Raw genomic sequence first — 20,000 nt, 5'->3', positions numbered from 1 at the left:
ATACAGTCGCTTCTTACTCACACACCGCTCCACCTTAAAAGATACAGTTGCTTCTTACTCACACACCGCTCCACCTTAAAAGATACAGTCGCTTCTTCCTCACACACCGCTCCACCTTAAAAGATACAGTCGCTTCTTACTCACACACCGCTCCACATTAAAAGATACAGTCGCTTCTTACTCACACGCACCGCTCCACCTTAAAAGATAGTCGCTTCTTCCTCACACACCGCTCCACCTTAAAAGATACAGTCGCTTCTTCCTCACACACCGCTCCACCTTAAAAGATACAGTCGCTTCTTCCTCACACACCGCTCCACCTTAAAAGATACAGTCGCTTCTTACTCACACACACCGCTCCACCTTAAAAGATACAGTCGCTTCTTACTCACACACCGCTCCACCTTAAAAGATACAGTCGCTTCTTACTCACACACACTGCTCCACCTTAAAAGATACAGTCGCTTCTCACTCACACACACCGCTCCACCTTAAAAGATACAGTCACTTCTTACTCACACACACCGCTCCACCTTAAAAGATACAGTCGCTTCTTACTCACACGCACCGCTCCACCTTAAAAGATAGTCGCTTCTTACTCACACACCGCTCCACCTTAAAAGATAGTCGCTTCTTACTCACACACACTGCTCCACCTTAAAAGATACAGTCGCTTCTTACTCACACACACCGCTCCACCTTAAAAGATACATTCGCTTCTTACTCACACACACCGTTCAGGAATGTTAAACGTTGCATTTCCGCTCTGGGAGGATAGTCCTTTACCACAGAGCACACCTCCTCTGAGGAAGAGACGGAGACGGTAACCATGGAAATAGAGCTGCCCCACCCACAGCCCAAAACTCCAGAGATGGATTAATCGCATTCATCCCTCTTTAAATGCAGCATGAGGAGGAGGAGTCTGCTAGCCACGCCCCTGCTGGAAATCAGCTGGAGGTTTAAGAGAGAGAAGCTCAACGTAGAGGTGTGTGACTTTCGGGTTCAGAACAGACCCAGTGTAAAGCCCACCTCGGTGCCTTAGAGCCGCTGGAGTCTGGACCCTGACGCTGGCCTTTGTTTAAAATGTTTCTCTTTTATTTCAACCTTCAAAGGCCATGAGACACACAGCAGCACTTCCTGTAGATCATAAAGAGCGGATACAGGAACAGGAAGTGATGTCAGAGGCAGAGCTAAAAACACACACACACACACACACAGGAAAAATCTGAGTGACCCACTCAGAGAGCACAGTTCCGCTTTTTCAGAGCATTGTTTACAGCACTAAGGCTAACAGCCTGTCATTACACAGTAATTACACCCTGAAACATGTTTATAAACAACATCTGGAATGTGTTTTTCTGTAATAAACTACAACAGCTCTGATTAACATTCATCATTATCACGTTATTGTGCTCGGTTCTGACTCTTCTGACCCTGTCACTCTCACTCACACACACACACCAGGAGACATAACACACACTCACCCTGTCACTCACACACTCACCCTCACTGTGGGGTGGGGGCTGACCCTTTGAACTGAGCTCTGTGTTTTTTATTGGGTTCTCTTTGTTCTCTGTGTTTTTGAAAACTCTGTGCTGAAAGAGTTAAAAAGTGTTTTATTTGATATGAGTTTGTCTCGAGCTCCAGTCTGTGGTCAGGAAGGTCATGTGATGATCTTTCTGTCTTTGATCTGGTGTTGTTTGTTTATGTAAATCTCCCCAGTGACACGGGGGTGTTCCAGCGGCGGCCACTGGGCGGCGCGAGCGCCCCACTCTGACTACATTAGATTTAATCAGATATGGTCAGTTATGGCCATTTATGGTCAGATATAGTCAGATATAGTCAGATATGGTCAGATATGGTGAGATATGGTCAGATATACTCAGATATGGTCAGATATGGTGAGATATAGTCAGATATGGTCAGATATAATCAGATATAGTCAGATATGGTCAGATATGGTGAGATATAGTCAGATATGGTCATTTATAGTCAGTTATAGTCAGATATGGTCAGATATAGTCAGATATAATCAGATATACTCAGATATGGTCAGTTATGGTGAGATATGGTCAGTTATAGTCAGCTATAATCAGATATGGTCATTTATAGTCAGTTATAGTCAGATATAATCAGATATAATCAGATATGGTCAGTTATGGTGAAATATAGTCAGATATGGTCAGATATAATCAGATATGGTCAGATATGGTCAGTTTTACTGCCGTTGGACAAGACAGCGTCTGGTGACTCTGCTCTGATCAAGAAACTGTTTAACTGAATTACATTCACTGACCCTCAGCCGTGGTCAGACACAACTCAGACACGGCATCTCCTCCCTACACACACACACACACACACACACGTTACCTAAGGTGTGTTTAGAGTCAAAGTGTGTGTGGACACTGGAGCTCCTCATTGGTGCTGCTGAGAAGCTCCTGTTTTATTTTCTCTTTACCCTCAGAACACTTTTCATCACTGTGCCTTTAAGACTGGTGTAAATTAGCTCTCCTCCTATTGGCTGCTGTTCTGTGAGGAGTCTGAGGTGAGTGTGTGTGTCAGTGAGTGAGTGAGCGTGTGTGTGTGTGTGTGAGAGAGAGAGAGAGAGAATTCCTGCGCTCTGAGTAAGTGTGTTATTCAGAGTGAACTGTGTTCTCTGGGTTCTATAATTAAGTCACAGATGGAGGATATTGTTGGAGAAGCTGCTCCTTTCAGCTGCTTCATAACAACCCTCTCTCCCAGCTCCTGCCCCCCCCCCACCCCCCGTCCCCCCAGCTCCTGTGTCTCCCGTCCCCCCAGCTCTTGTCCCCCCCATTTTGAAATTTTGCTCATGCTCTCCCCCTACAGTTACAGAGAGTATCTCACTTTTACAGCACTGACAATACACCAAAGTAAATGTGTGTGTGTGTGAGAGAGAGAGAGAGAGAGAGTGTGTGTGTGTGTGTGCTGCGTGTTAAGTCATGTTTTGAATATTCACACACGCCCTGCAACAGGGAGGGTCCACTAAGCACTCTCTAAATTATGTTACACAACACATGCACTCACACACACACACTCACAGAGAAACACTCACACACAAACACACCCACCCACACACAAACACACCCACTCACACAGACACTCACACTCACACACATACACACACACACAGAAACACACACACTCACAGAGAAACACTCACACACACACACCCACACACAAACACACCCACTCTCACACAAAAACACAAACACACACACACACACACACACAGACACTCACACACACATAGAAACGCATACACTCACAGAGAAACACTCACACTTACACACAGAAACACACACACTCTCACACACACACACACATACACACACACACACACACACACACACACACACACTACAAAGCTCCTGACCCACTGCAGAGGATTAAAGGTGGTCAGTGTCAGTTCTGAGGACGCAGTGTCCCCTGGATCTTGTGGTGAATGTTGACTGTGGTTGTGTGTGTGTGTTGGTCAGTGGCTGCCCCTCTGACCACACACACACACACACACACACACACACACCACACACACAAACACCCTTCATCCCTCACTCCATTCCTTCTCCTTCAGCTGCTTCTGTCCATCCCTCTCTCTGTCCATCCTCTTTCTAAAATAGCCACTGGAACTCCCCCTCGACCAGCCTCCGCCGCCTCAAAATACCCCCAGTCTGCAGGGGCACGTGGCTGAGAAAGTCCCTCTGACACCAGGGGGACGGGGATTAGTGTCCATTTGTTTATTAAACAGTTATTAAGGTGGTATTAGAGGATCAGACTCGTCTCTAACCCGAGCTGTGCATTAATTACACTTCTGTGTGAAATCAGAGGAAAATGACCACAGCGCTGAGTCCAACCACAACCTCCTCACACTTTCACCAATTACCCACAGTTCCCTGTTTCGGGTGTAAACAAAGTGATGGGGTGTGTCTGGATAACTGGATAGTCACGTGAAGTCATTTGTATTGGGTCAGACTTTAAGGGGGCGTTATTAATGTGTGTGTGTGTGTGTGTGTGTGTGTGTGTGTGTTTGTATTTGGATGGAGTTGCCCTTTAAGGACAGGTCAGAAGTAAAAAGGATAAGTTTAATATTTACTTCATTTGCATAGTTTATCTCTCTCTCTCTCTCTCTCTCTCTCTCTCTCTCTCTCTCTGAGTGTGTGTGTGTGTGCGGTGTGTGTGCGCGCGCGCGCAGGGGGGGGGGATTTCCTCATTTCTACAGTGAAGCAGCTCTTTAATGGAGGAGCAGACTGCAGTCCTGAAGCTCCATCCCTTCGCTGTCATCTCTCTCTCTCTCTCTCTCTCTCTCTCTCTCTCTCTCTCTCTCTCTCTCTCTCTCTCTCTCTCTCTCTCTCTCCATCCCTCCATCGGCGCGTGGATTAAAGAATGACTTCGGTGTGGAAGAGGCTACAGCGAGCGGGGAAGAAAGCCACTAAATTTCAGTTCGTAGCGTCCTATCAGGAACTTGTGCTGGAGTGCACTAAGAAATGGTGAGTGTCTGTTTGGGGGGGGGGGGGGTATGGGGGGCAGAGGTATTGTGTGTGTGTGTGTGTGTGTGTGTGTGTGTGTGAGGGATTTTCTGCTCAGATGGAAGCCCGTTAGTCCGTCCTCAGAGCGGGTTTCCTGCGCTGTTGCCCAGGAAGGGCGTTTAACTGCCTCAAACTTGGCTTCTTATTCCGATTTTCCGTTCCACCTTAAATAGTGCAGCTGTTACATTCTGGTGCCTCAGACGCTCAAGTGAAACAGCTGCACTGTTTAAGGTGGAGTTGGAAATTCTGCTTCGTTTTGAAGTGTTTCAAAATGCGTTTTCATTTGCTTATTTCCTCTGAATCCGAAACAACACCGCGGGTTAACGCCTTTTAAACAAACACAGACTTTATAAACATTACACACTCACACACTTTTATACATATTCACACACACACTCATACACTCTTACACACTCATACACTCTTATACACACTCACACACCCATACACTCTTATACACACTCACACTCTTATACACACTCACACACACACTCTTATACACACTCACACACTCTTATACACACTTACACACCCATACACTCTTATACACACTCATACACTCTTATACACACTCACACACTCTTATACACACTTACACACCCATACACTCTTATACACACTCATACACTCTTACACACTCATACACTCTTATACACACTTACACACCCATACACTCTTATACACACTCACACACACACTCTTATAAACACTCACACACTCTTATACACACTTACACACCCATACACTCTTATACACACTCATACACTCTTATACACACTCACACACTCTTATACACACTTACACACCCATACACTCTTATACACACTCACACACTCTTATACACACTCACACACTCTTATACACACTTACACACCCATACACTCTTATACACACTCATACACTCTTATACACACTCACACACACACACACTAATACACTCTTATACACACTCACACACTCTTATACACACTCATACACTCTTATACACACTCACACACTCTTACACTCTTATACACACTTACACACTCATACACTTTTATACACACTCACACACTCTTATACACACTTACACACCCATACACTCTTATACACACTCATACACTCTTATACACACTCACACTTTTATACACACTCACACACTCTTACACAAACTTACACACTCATACACACTCACACACTCTTATACACACTCATACACTCTTATACACACTCACACACAATTATACACACTCACTCTTATACACACTCATACACTATTATACACACTCACACACTCTCATACACACTCACACACACACTCTTATACACACTCATACACTCTTATACACACTCATTCTTATACACACTCACTCTTATACACACTCATACACTATTATACACACTCACACACTCTTATACACACTCACACACTCTTATACACACTCACACACAATTATACACACTCACTCTTATACACACTCATACACTATTATACACACTCACACACTCTCATACACACTCACACACACACTCTTATACACACTCATACACTCTTATACACACTCATTCTTATACACACTCACTCTTATACACACTCATACACTATTATACACACTCACACACTCTTATACACACTCACACACTCTTATACACACTCACACACACTTATACACACTCACTCTCTTATATACACTCTTATACACACTCACACACTCTTATACACACTCACACACACACTCTTATACACACTCACACACTCTTATACACACACACTCATACACTCTTATACACACTCACACACACTCTCATACACACTCACACACTCTTATACACAATTACACACTCTTATACACACTCATACACCATTATACACACTCATACACTCTTATACACACTCACACTCTTATACACACTCACACACCCATACACACTCACACACTCTTATACACACTCATACACTCTTATACACACTCACACACTCTTATACACACTCACACACTCATACACTCTTATACACACTCACACACACTTATACACACTCACACTCTCTTATACACTCTTATACACACTCACACTCTTATACACACTCATACACTCTTATACACACTCACACACTCTTATACACACTCACACACTCTTATACACACTCACACTCTTATACACACTCATACACTCTTATACACACTCACACACTCTTACACTCTTATACACACTCATACACTCTTATACACACTCACACACTCTTATACACACTCACACACTCTTATACACACTCACACACTCTTATACACACTCACACTCTTATACACACTCATACACTCTTATACACACTCACACACTCTTACACTCTTATACACACTCATACACTCTTATACACACTCACACACTCTTATACACACTCACACACTCTTATACACACTCATACACTCTTATACACACTCACACACTCTTACACTCTTATACACACTCACACACTCTTATACACACTTACACACTCATATACTTTTATACACACTCACACACTCTTATACACACTTACACACTCATACACTCTTATACACACTTACACACTCTTATACACACACACTCATACACTTTTATACACAATCACACACTCTTATACACACTCACACACTCACACACTCTTATACACACTTATACACAATCACACACACTTATACACATTCACACACTCACACACTTATACACACACACTCATACACTCTTATAAACACTCACACTCTCTTATACACTCTTATACACACTCACACACTCTTATGCAAACTCACACACTCTTACACACACTCACATACTCTGATACACACTCACACACTCTTATACATACTCACACACACTTATACACACTCACACTCTCTTATAAACACAAACACTCACACACTCTTATACACACACACACTCTCTTATACACACTCATTCTTATACACACTCACACACTCTTATACACATTCACACACTCTTGTACACTCTTATACACATTCACACACTCTTACACACTCACACACTCTTATACACACTCCCACACTCTTATACACACTCACACTCTCTTGTACACTCTTATACATACTCTTATACACACTCACACACTCTTATACACATTCACACACTCTTATACACTCTTAAACACTCACACATTATTAATGAGGGAATTTAAACATCTGTATCCATCAGTAAACTGTAAAGTCTACTCTAAATTAATCTGTGGAGTGTGTGAAGAGTGTGTGTAAGCAGTTTGTGTGAGATGTGTAATCAATAATAAAAACTGTGGGGTACATGGCTGATTGTGTTGTTATCTGTGTGTGTGTGTGTGTGTGTGTGTGTGTGTGTGTGTGTGTGTGTGTGAGGAGATAATTGCTGATCTTTAGCCTCAGTTCACACCTGGACTTTGTCCAGACATCAGCTTTGACACAGACAGTGTTTGTGTGTGTGTGTGTGTGTGTGTGTGTGTGTGTGTGTGTGTATGTGTGTGTGTGTGTGTGTGTGTGTGTGTGTGTGTGTGTGTGTACTGATCAGGTTTTGGTGTTTTACAGGCAGCCGGACAAACTTCGCGTGGTGTGGACTCGGAGGAACAGACGAATGTGTTCGAAGGTAGATCAGTTTCACACGACTCTGACCAACTGTCTCCGGGTCTGTGTTCCCCTTCACTCACCAGTGTGTGTGTGTGTGTGTGTGTGTGTGTGTGTGCGTGTGTGTGTGTAGCTGCACAGCTGGCAGCCAGGGATAAAGAACCCATACAGAGGGATGGTGCTGTGGCCAGTTCCTGAGAACGTGGACATCACTGTCACACTCTTCAAGGTTTTTACACACTACATAATTATTGTAAACATATTTGTATAGAATAATGTATACTCAGAACAAAGAACCCTCAGTACACAGAACCCTCAGTATAAAGAACCCTCAGTACACAGAACCCTTAGAATACTGAATCATCAGTACACAGAACCCACAGAACCCTCAGTACACAGAACCCTCAGAACACAGAACCCACAGAACCCTCAGTACACAGAATCCTCAGTACACAGAACCCACAGAATCCTCAAAACACAGAACCCTCAGAAAACAGAGCCATCAGAATCCTCAGAACACAGAGCCCTCAGAACACAGAACCCACAGAACCCTCAGTACACAGAACCCTCAGAGCACAGAACCCTCAGAATCCTCAGTACACAGAACCCTCAGAACACAGAACCCTCAGAACACAGAACCCTCAGTACACAGAAGCCACAGAACCTTTAGAACACAGAACCCTCAGAACACAGAACCCTCAGAACACAGAACCCACAGAACTCTCAGAACACAGAACCCACAGTACACAGAAGCCACAGAACCTTTAGAACACAGAACCCTCAGAACACAGAACCCTCAGAACACAGAACCCACAGAACTCTCAGAACACAGAACCCACAGAACTCTCAGAACACAGAACTCTCAGAACACAGAAACCTCAGAACACAGAACCCTCAGTACACAGAATTCTCAGTACACAGAAGCCACAGAACCCTTAGAACACAGAACCTTCATAACACAGAACCCTCAGAACACAGAACCCACAGAACTCTCAGAACACAGAAACCTCAGAACACAGAACTCTCAGAACACAGTATCCTCAGTACACAGAACCCTCAGAACCCACAGAACCATCAGAACTAAACAGTATTCTGAGCAGAATTCCACGAGTTGGGAATGGCATTTATGTCCCTGTTTCTGTCCCTGTCCCTGTCCCTTGTCTTTGTCCCTGTCCCTTGTCCTTTGTCTCTGTCTCTGTCCCTTGTCTCTTGTCTCTGTCTCTGTCTCTGTCTCTGTCTCTGTCTCTGTCTCTGTCCCTTGTCCCTTGTCTCTGTCTCTGTCTCTGTCCCTGTCCCTTGTCTCTGTGTCTGTCTCTGTCCCTTGTCTCTGTATCTGTCCCTTGTCTCTGTCTCTGTGAGTAGGACCCTCATGCAGATGAATTTGAAGACAAAGACTGGACATTCATCATTGAAAATGTGAGTATGTGACTCTTCTTGTTCTGAAACAGCTGCTGTGCTGACACCTAGTGGCCTGGAGTTCACTGCAGAATGTAAATAAACCAGAATCCAAAATCATTTAAACCCTGTATTTCACTGAAAACAAAATAAAGTCAGAAAAATGTTACTATGTTTTGTAAAATAAACGTTTCTCAACGTTAAACAATAAAGAGCCTGAAGATTTCATCAACCTACATCCCATAATATCATTAAAGGACTCAGAATCAGGAGAGATCTCTGTAAAAGAGAAGGTCCTTGGCTTGTTATAAACACACTGTCAAAATCACGGTGTGGGGGAGGACAGTGATGGTGTGGGGGGGCAGTGACTGTGTGGGGGGGCAGTGGTGGGGTGGGGGGCAGTGACGGTGTGGGGGGGCAGTGGTGGTGTGGGAGGGCAGTGACGGTGTGGGGGAGGACAGTGACGGTGTGGGGGAGGGCAGTGACGGTGTGGGGGGGCAGTGATGGTGTGGGGGGGCAGTGACGGTGTGTGGGGGCAGTGACGGTGTGGGGGAGGGCAGTGACGGTGTGGGGGGGCAGTGACGGTGTGGGGGAGGGCAGTGACGGTGTGGGGTAGGGCAGTGACGGTGTGGGGGAGGGCAGTGACGGTGTGGGGTAGGGCAGTGATGGTGTGGGGGAGGGCAGTGATGGTGTGGGGGGGCAGTGACGGTGTGGGGGAGGGCAGTGATGGTGTGGGGGGGCAGTGACGGTGTGGGGTAGGGCAGTGATGGTGTGGGGGGGCAGTGACGGTGTGGGGGAGGGCAGTGACGGTGTGGGGGGGCAGTGACGGTGTGGGGGGCGGTGATGCGTTAAGGGGGTCTGTTTGGAGTGAGGGTGTGTTTGGAGGGAGGTGTGTGATTGGAGGGGGGTGTGTTTGGAGGGAGGTGTGTGTTTGGAGGGGTGTGTGTGTGTTTGGAGGAGGGTGTGACGGTGTGGGTGACAGTCACATCTATGAAGGCACAGTTAAAGCTGTACGATATAAACAGGGTTTGGAACATCACACTGCCATCCAGACAATGTGTGTGTGTGTGTGTGTGTGTGTGTGTGTGTGTGTGTGTGTGTAGGAGACGGCTAAAGGCCAGAGGAAGGTTCTGGCGAGTGCAGAGGTGAATCTGAAGCGATTCGTCAGTCTGACGGTGAATCAGACGGATCTGAGTCTGAAGATGAAGCCGCTCTCTGTGAAGGTCGTGGAGGCGACCCTCAAACTCTCACTGTCCTGCGTCTTCCTCCGAGAGGGGAGAGCCACGTGAGTCTCATTCTGTCTCTCGCAGTCCCATATACACTCACAGAGTCCCACTCAGCCTCTCAGAGTCTCACAGAGTCTCACAGTGTCTTATACCCTCTCTGACTGTCTCTTCTATGTCCTCTGCGAGAGGGAAGTCGTGATTCTCTTAGTGTCACAGTATCATGTGCCGTGTGTGTGTGTGTGTGTGTGTGTGTGTGTGTGTGTGTGCAGGGATGAGGATATGCAGAGTGTTGCGAGTCTGATGAGTGTGAAGCCGCTGGACGTTGGAAACCTGGATGATTTTAATGAGAGCGATGAAGAGGAGGAAAAAGGCTGCAGCGCAGGTTCCTTCAGATTTTACTTTCACTTTAAACACATTTTACTCTGTGTTTATTTTTATAACGACACGGGACTTTATTAATCATTTATTACACAGAGCTGAGTTTAAACTGAGATCTAAATCATTTGAACCCAGCTTCTGTTTGTGTCACTTTCACTTTCTGTCCATCACTGCACTCATCTCTTATATTAACCATCTCCTATCACTGACTCCACCCCTCCATCCCTCTTTCCTTCCCTCTGTCTTTCTCCCTCTCCCTCTCTCTCTCTCTCTGTCCTTCTCCTTCTCTCTCTCTCTCTCTCTCTCTCTCTCTCTCTCTCTGTGCGCATGCGCGAGTGTGAGTGGAGGTGTGTGAGCGAGTGGTGTGTGAGTGAGTTTGGCGGTTTGTTGGTGAGCGAATTCTGAACTTTTCTATCTTTTTCTGTCTTTGTTGGTTGTTTGTTAGTTTAGTTATTGTTCGTGTTTGTTAAAGTGTGTTTTTTGGGTTTAGCGCGGGGTGCGCGTGGCGACGATGCCGGCGTTTTGGCCGGTCGCCATGACGGCGACGGAGAAAGCTCGTCTTTTTCGACTTTCTCGTAAAAACAGTATAAAAATAGCCCCCGGGGTGAGGTGTTCAGTGTATGAGTGCAGCATGGCTGTGGCGGAAGTTATAGGTCATGAAAGTGTGTTGTCTGCTGCTAATATGAACAGTGCAATTGTGATCTTTTTGGATAGTCCTGAGAAGGTTAACACTATGGTCCAGAATGGTGTGGTTATTCAGGGCACATTTACACCTGTGCTGCCCCTCACACGACCTGCTAAAAAGATCACTCTGTCTAACGTTCCACCATTTATCACAGACGAGGCGCTGACTGCAGAGTTGGCCCGGTTCGGACAGATTGTGTCAGAGATTAGAATGATCCCAATAAGTTCTAAGTCCCCTTTACTGAGACACGTTGTCAGCTTCAGACGCCAGCTGTTCATGATCTTAAAGGATGGTGTTGAAGAACTGAATGTGACTTTTAAATTCAGAATTGATGGCTTTGATTATACTATTTTTGCAACATCTGCCACGATGAAATGTTTTGGGTGTGGACAGGAAGGGCACTTAAGGCGTTCATGTCCCTTTGGGGCAGGTGAAAGCTCCTCTAGGGTATCTGGCCCTATTCCTGATGGGGCCGGTGCAGGTGCTGGGACTGGGTCTGAGCCCTCAAGAGAAGAGCCTGAGCCTACTGCGGGGGATGGGGCTGAGCCTGGGCCTGAGCCTGTCGTTAAGGGTGAGACTGGGTCTGGGAATGGGCCTGAGCCTGTCGTTGAGGGTGAGACTGGGTCTGGGAATGGGCCTGAGCCTGTCATTGAGGGTGAGACTGGGTCTGGGAATGGGCCTGAGCCTACCGTAGAGGGTGGGGCTGGATCTGGGACTGGGTCAGAGCCTACTGTAGAAGCTGGGGCTGGGACTGGGTCAGAGCCTACAGCAGAGGGTAGGACTGAGGCTAGACCAAGCAGTCCAAGGAAAAAAAAGACAGGTCACGGAACTATTAGTGCAGGGGAGAACCCTACCTCAGTTACAAATGCTGACGTTAGTTCTGGCAGTAGTTTGGTGGTCTCCGGGTGTGCTGCGTTGCCTGATGATGTTACGGCTAAAGATCAGGGACGTGAGGAACCTAAAGCTGCTGCTAGTTTAGTTGTGGAAGGGGAGGCTATGGAAACAGACTCTGTATCCGAGGAGGCTGTGTTCAGAGTGCAGTCAGGAAAAAGGAAAATGAGGAGGGCTAAGGCAGGTGTTAAAAAGGGGAAAGTACAGGATGTGGAGGACTCTGGGTCTGTGACTGGTTCTGCTCTGGATGACTCTGATGGTGATGTACCAGAAGCTTTGAGTCAAAGGAGTAGAAGAAGTGTCTATGCGTTTAACAAGATACGGTCTTTTCTGCATAAGACCAAGAATATGAAGGGGGTTGTTGTAGAAGAGTACTTTCCCGATCGTAAACTGTTCATTGACTCGGTACAGACTTTTATGAGAGGGGATAGCGAAGATAAATTTACGGTACAAGAAATCTACAGACTTAAAAAACTGGTTAAAAAATTGAGAACAGAACTTCTTAAAGATGATGGTTTTGAAACTTCATAGTTATTTTCTGCTTTTTATTTTGCTGCTGCTTGTCCTTGACCACCTTCCTCTTTTTATGAGTAGAGTTAAGATAGGCTCTCTAAACCTGAATGGGGCGCGGGACGTACAGAAAAGAGCTCTGTTATTTGAACTGATTAAACAGAAGGGCATTGATATTGTGCTTGTCCAAGAGACGCACAGTGACGAGGCTAATGAAGTCGACTGGAAGAAGGAATGGGAAGGGGAGGTTTATTTTAGCCACATGAGCTCGACCAGAGGTGGGGTGGCCGTTCTTTTTGCTAAGCATTTCTTGCCGGTCTCGTGTGAGGTTGAGCAGGTGATGGCAGGGAGGTGTATGTTTGTACGTGCTCAGTTTGAGCGGTTTAAATTTGCCATTTTTAATATTTATGCTCCCACTTCTGGAGCTGAGAGGGTGGTTTTTCTTAACACTGTTAACACAGCTTTAAAATCACTTAATTGTGATGATTATCTGATCATGGGGGGCGATTTTAACTGCACTGAGGATGATAATACGGACAGGAATCACATCGAACCTCACGCTGCATCTCAGCGCGCTCTTAAAGAGCTATTGTCTGCTCATGATTTGCTTGACGTGTGGAGAGCTTTTAACGATAAAGTTCGACAGTATACATGGGCCCATGTGAGGGACGGTTATGTGGCGTTGGCCAGACTAGATCGGTTTTACTGCTTTAAACATCATCTTAATATATTTAAAGGGTGTGGGATTACGCCGGTCCATTTTTCAGACCACAGTTTGGTTTTGTGTTCGTTTTTTATTGCAAACCTTAAGCCTAAAAGTGCTTACTGGCATTTTAACACCTCCCTGTTGTCAGATATGAATTTTAAAAAAGCTTTTACTGTGTTTTGGACTGGTTTTAGAACCCAAAAACAGTTCTTCCATAATCTGCGAGTGTGGTGGGATTATGGGAAAGTTGAAATTAAGCAGCTCTGCCAGCAGTATACTCTCAATGTTTCGCAGCATATTAATCGGGCTATAAAAAAATTAGAAAGTGAAATTTTAGAAATTCAAAGGCAGATGAACTGCACTGGAGACCGGGATCATGCCCGGGTTCTGAAATCTAAAAGGGATGCTCTTGGCGATCTCCTGGGTGTCAGGGCACAGGGGGCTCTGGTTCGCTCTCGGTTCCAGAATCTAACACAGATGGACGCCCCATCAAAATTTTTTTTCAGTCTGGAAAGGAAGAATGGTCAGTGCCGGTTTATGCACTCCCTGCGTGCTGAAGATGGACAGGAGCTGACTGAACCCACTGAGATCCGTAAGCGGGCTGTACGTTTTTATGCTGAGCTGTACGAGAGTGAGCGTATAGACGATGGAGAACTGGCAGCAGGATTTTATGAAGGACTACGGAAGATCTCTACTTGCTCTAGTGACAAACTGGAACAACCACTGGGAGAGCAAGAGCTTCATGCTGCTTTACAAGGCATGAAGGGTGGTACTACCCCTGGTATTGATGGTCTACCGGTGGAGTTTTATAAGGCCTTTTGGACAGAGGTGGGTTCGGATCTGCTGGCAGTTCTCAATGAGAGCTTGACTGATGGTCTCTTGCCCCTAAGCTGCAGGAGGGCGGTGATCACCCTGCTGCCTAAGAAGGGTGACTTGCAGGACATTAAAAACTGGCGACCAGTGAGTCTTCTTTGCACGGACCTTAAAATTTTCTCCAAAACTTTGGCTACCAGACTGAGGGATGTGATGGGGCAGGTAGTCCATCAGGACCAGACCTACTGTGTGCCTGGCAGGTCTATACATGATAATGTCTTTTTAATTAGAGATATTTTAACTGTTTTCAGAACTCAAGGGCTTGATGTCGGTCTCATATCTATTGACCAGGAAAAAGCTTTCGACAGAGTGGAACACCACCATCTGTGGCGCACACTTGAATTATTGGGTTTTGGGCCGTCTTTTATCAATATGATACGAGTACTATACAGAAACATTGAGAGTATGCTAAAAATTAACGGTGGATTGAGTGCTCCTTTTGGGGTCTGTCGGGGCATACGTCAGGGTTGTGCCTTGTCAGGGATGTTATACTCCCTGGCCATTGAGCCTCTGCTAAACAAGCTTCGATCTGAAATTGAAGGTATAACGCTGGGACAGTTTCGCTATCAATTGTCTGCATATGCAGACGATGTGATTGTAATGGTAAGGGGGCAGAAAGACATCGGAAAACTTGTTTCTATTGTTCAAGATTTTGGAGTAATTTCAGCTGCGAGGGTGAATTGGAACAAAAGCGAAGCTCTTGCAGTAGGACAGTGGACCGGGGGGCTGCCTTCTTTACCAGGTAATTTAGTCTGGAAAAGAGGGGGGATAAAATATCTTGGGGTTTTTATTGGGGATGACACTGTGCAGCAGAAAAACTGGGATGGTGTGATAGAGAAACTGATGGGTCGGCTGTCAAGGTGGAAATGGATTCATGGACAACTATCTTTCAGGGGGAGAGTCTTGGTAGTTAACAACCTGGTGGCATCAGTGTTGTGGCACCGGTTGTCCTGTGTGGATCCTCCTGTGGGCTTATTGTCGCGGATACAAGCGCTCCTCGTGGACTTTTTCTGGGACAGGCTCCATTGGATTCCACAAGGTGTCCTTTACCTTCCCAGACAGGAAGGAGGGCAAGGCCTGGTGCACCTAGCGAGTAGGATGGCGACTTTCAGACTGCAGTTCCTGCAGAGACTTCTGGCTGGCCCAGCTGATCTAGTGTGGAGAGAAGTGGCCTGCACCATCCTGCGCAAGGTTGATGGACTCGGTTTGGACACTGCACTGTTTTTTACAGACTATAAAAGACTGCACCTTGCTGGATTACCTCTTTTTTATCGGGGGCTTTTTAAAATGTGGGGACTTTTTAAGAAGCATAGACTGGAGACTACTGCCTCGCTTTTTTGGCTGTTGGAAGAGCCAATAGTAAAAGGGGCTCGGTTGGACGTGTCTGGAGATGGTGTACCGGGCCTTGCTTTAATGCTCAGTAACTCTGGAACAGTGACATTGCGGGACCTGGTGGGTGTGTTAGGGCCAGACTTAAACGACATCCAGAATGTTGCCTCTGTACTGGGGCTGAGGTCACTCCGTCAAGCTGAAACCATCACTGACTTGTGGAAGGACAGGCTGTCTTTGGAGGAAATATCCTTGTTGGAAAACTACGGCAATGGGAGTATAATGCCAAACAAGGGGGACCTTTTCCCACGTACTGCTCTTACTCCTGATTTAGATGGAGCATCGGGCCCTTTGTTAGACCTCTCGGGCCTGCGGGACGTGGACCTTCATACTGTGTCAGGCCGTGTTTTATATGAATGCTGTGTTAAAGTGTTGAATAAAACTGTACTGAATGGACGGCCTGACACGGTGTGGAGGGACAAGCTGGGGGTAGGGACGGAAAGGCAGCCTGTCTGGAGGGTTTTATATAAACAACCCCTAACTAAGAGGTCTGGAGATCTCCAGTGGAGGATCTTACATGGGGTCATAGCAGTGAACTCTTTTGTGTCTGTGATAAATCCAGAAGTCAGTGATAGGTGTGCTTTTTGTGGACTCAGAGAGACCATCTTTCACTGTTTTTTAGACTGTTCAAGGCTTAAGTCCCTTTTTCTGACACTTGAGTTTTTATTTTTGAAAAGTGGGGAATTTTTTAACTCTTGTGCTTTTATTTTTGGGGCTGGTTATCGACAAAAAGACCGTGTTAAGTGGCAGCTGCTTAATTTCATAGTGGGTCAGGCAAAACTGGCGATCTATAACTCCAGGAGGAACAAAATGGAGGACAGATCAGGTCAGGAAGTTTTACCTCTGTTCTTGTCCCTGGTAAAGTCCAGAATTTTCTTTGAGTTTGGTTTTTACAAAACTCTGAATAACATTGAAGGTTTTGAGCTGGAATGGTGTTGTAATGATCTCCTGTGCAGGGTTGAGGAGGGAGAGCTGATCTTCACAAGCCCTTTGAGCTGAATGCTTTAATTGATACTGTGTTTATGTCTGTGATGTTGTACTGTGTTTGTTTACTGTTATATGTGTTTATGGATGGTTGAATAAATGTTATGTGTTTAAAAATCAATCTCTCTCCTTCTCTCTTTCTCTCTCTCTCTCTGTCTCTCTCCTTCTCTCTCTCTCTCTCTCTCTCTCTCTCTCTCTCTCTCTGTCTCTCTCCTTCTCTCTTTCTCGCTCTCTCTCTCTGTCTCTCTCCTTCTCTCTCTCTCTCTCTCTCCCTCTCTCTCTGTCTCTCTCCTTCTCTCTCTCTCTCTCTCTCTCTCCTTCTCTCTCTCTCTCTCTCTCTCTCCTTCTCTCTCTCTCTGTCTCTCTCCTTCTCTCTCTCTCTTTCTCTCTCCTTCTCTCTTTGTCTCTCTCTCTCTGTCTCTCTCCTTCTCTCTCTGTCTCTCTGTTGTAGATACTCATCTCTCTATTTTTCTCTACAATAAAAGATCATTCTCTAGTGCAACTCCATCTATTTCCTAAAATTCTCCCATGATCCTCTGGGTGAGATGTTAAACCCAGTCCGTCTGGAGAGGGAGATTCCAGCTGTGTTTTATCTACTTGTCTTTCTTGCACTTTTTATTTCTGCTTTTCTTTTCTTTTTTGTATCCCTCCATTTCTCTTCTCTTTCCTCTCCAGGCACTGCTGCTCCTCTTCTGACTCGCCCTCCTTTACCTCCTCCTCCCAGTCCATCCTTCCGTCCACCACCTTCTCCCAGCAGACGCTCCAGACCCCCTCGACCTCCAGCCCCACAGGGGGCGCCCTCCCCCTCACATTACAAACCTGACAATCCTCCGGCCCCACAGGGGGCGCCCTCCTCATCACATTACAAACCTGACAATCCTCCGGCCCCACAGGGGGCGCCCTCCCCATCACATTACAAACCTGACAATCCTCCAGCCCCACAGGGGACGCCCTCCCCCTCACATTACAAACCTGACAATCCTCCGGCCCCACAGGGGGCGCCCTCCCCATCACATTACAAACCTGACAATCCTCCAGCCCCACAGGGGACGCCCTCCCCCTCACATTACACACCCGCCAATCCTCCGGGCCCACAGGGGGTGCCCTCCCCCTCACATTACAAACCTGACAATCCTCCGGCCCCACAGGGGGCGCCCTCCCCCTCACATTACAAACCTGACAATCCTCCGGCCCCACAGGGGGCGCCCTCCCCCTCACATTACAAACCTGACAATCCTCCGGCCCCACAGGGGGCGCCCTGCCCCTCACATTACAAACCTGACAATCCTCCGGCCCCACAGGGGGCACCCTCTCCCTCACATTACACACCAGCCAATCCTCCGGCCCCACAGGGGGCGCCCTCCCCCTCACATTACAAACCTGACAATCCTCCGGCCCCACAGGGGGCGCTCTCCCCCTCAGATTACAGTCCTGATTCTCCAGACCCCCAGGCGGTACCACCGAGTTCACAGATGCCCAGCCCTCCCCCAGCTCTGCCTCGAATATTCCAGCCCTCACCTGGTGCAGGTATTCCAGCCACCTTAAAAAATTGAAGTCTATGGGGCTTGGGACCCTCCCTAGTGCCGAACAAACACTCGTAACTCAAAACCTCTACCATGGAGTGGTTTCATATTTATAAGGTGTTAGAAAGGGGGTATATTCCTACCATTTCCAGCTTACATCAGATTTCTAGGTGAAAGTATAAATATTTTAGAAAGAAACTTTTAGCTGAAAGACACCTGAGTGGGTAATGACATCACTCACTCTAGCCGTCCCCATTCAAATGAGTGGAGGCTACTGGAGGAGGGATCAAATGAGAGGGGTCCCAGTGTGTCCAGGCCTCACTGTGTGAACTCTCCAGGTCAAAGCTTGAAATGGAAGTCCTTCGGAACCGTGGGGTTTTTATAGGATCTTTGTTAATGTGAAGTTTCACGACTGTACCTTGAAAACCCTAGGGTAGCGTTTACAAAAATCCTAAAGGGTATAATAAGATTACGAGGAACAGTAATTTGGCTTCAATAAAACAAACAAGAACTAAATAAATAAATAAAGCAGACATTTTTCACCGAATTCAACGCAAAATTCTGATTCTGGAATGAAAGCTTTTTCATTTGTTCTTTAAACTCTTTCTCTCTCTCTCTCTCTCTCTCTCTCTCTCTCTTTCTCTCTGTCCCTGTCTCTCTCTTTCTCTCTGTCTCTCTCTCTCTTTCTTTCTCTCTCTCTCTCTTTCTCTTTCTCTCTCTCTCTCTCTCTCTCTCTCTCTCTCTCTCTCTCTCTCTCTCTCTCTCTCAGTTCCTATCTCTTTCCAGCGGAGGTTCTCTGGTTCTGAGGTTCTAGACTCTCCGGTCAGTGATGTTCCCCCGTCTCCTCGTGCGGAGTTCTTTAAGATGAAAAAGGTTCAGGATTATGTCGCTGATTCTCCGGTCCCTTTCTTCGAAACTCTCTCGCTCTGTCTTTCCGAGTCGTTAGAGCGCCCCCCTGTGTCAGGTACAGCGGCACCTGTGGTTCTGACTCACGTTCAGAACCCGATTCAGAACTGAACTCTCACTGCATGAGGTCCTCACAGTCCACATCTGCATCCACAGATTGTGACATCACAAATCACAGCACTTGTACACAGCAGAACTGAGCTGTGGACATGGGCTCTGTTTCTTATGTTGGTTTTTTGATCTTCTTTGATCTCTTTATTTCTCAGTTTCGTCTCCCCAGCAAGACCAGATTCCCCCCACCGACACCCCCTCACCCCGCACCCCCCTCCGTGACCCAGTGACCCTGGTCCCACTGCTCATTAGCCCTGACCTAGATGCGCTGTCTGACCCGCCCAGGCTCTCTCCGGCTATACCTTCTCACTCCCAG

At 46.5% G+C, this 20,000-nt stretch overlaps 1 protein-coding gene across 5 annotated transcripts in view; it reads left to right on the top strand.

Moving 5' to 3' along the window:
- Nucleotides 1-4,234: 4,234 nt before the first annotated feature.
- The window catches only part of ehbp1l1b (EH domain binding protein 1-like 1b), a 31,504-nt gene continuing 15,738 nt past the window's right edge, over nt 4,235-20,000 (top strand). For 4 of the 5 annotated variants that reach the window (XM_066650689.1, XM_066650688.1, XM_066650686.1 and 1 more), the window contains exons 1-6: nt 4,235-4,505; nt 8,072-8,129; nt 8,241-8,336; nt 9,470-9,523; nt 10,606-10,787; nt 10,998-11,110. In XM_066650689.1, the coding sequence (XP_066506786.1) occupies nt 4,402-4,505; nt 8,072-8,129; nt 8,241-8,336; nt 9,470-9,523; nt 10,606-10,787; nt 10,998-11,110 (607 nt within the window). In that variant the 5' untranslated portion in view covers nt 4,235-4,401. Of the gene's footprint in view, nt 4,506-8,071; nt 8,130-8,240; nt 8,337-9,469; nt 9,524-10,605; nt 10,788-10,997; nt 11,111-11,450; nt 11,497-20,000 lie in introns of those variants that run through there. The other variant, XM_066650687.1, reaches the window with a different exon arrangement.

The sequence above is a fragment of the Hoplias malabaricus genome, chromosome 18, assembly GCF_029633855.1.
Source record: "Hoplias malabaricus isolate fHopMal1 chromosome 18, fHopMal1.hap1, whole genome shotgun sequence".
NCBI classification, from domain to species: domain Eukaryota; kingdom Metazoa; phylum Chordata; class Actinopteri; order Characiformes; family Erythrinidae; genus Hoplias; species Hoplias malabaricus.
Note: the sequence above shows the minus strand (reverse complement) of the source record. Positions and strands in the feature narration are given on the sequence as shown.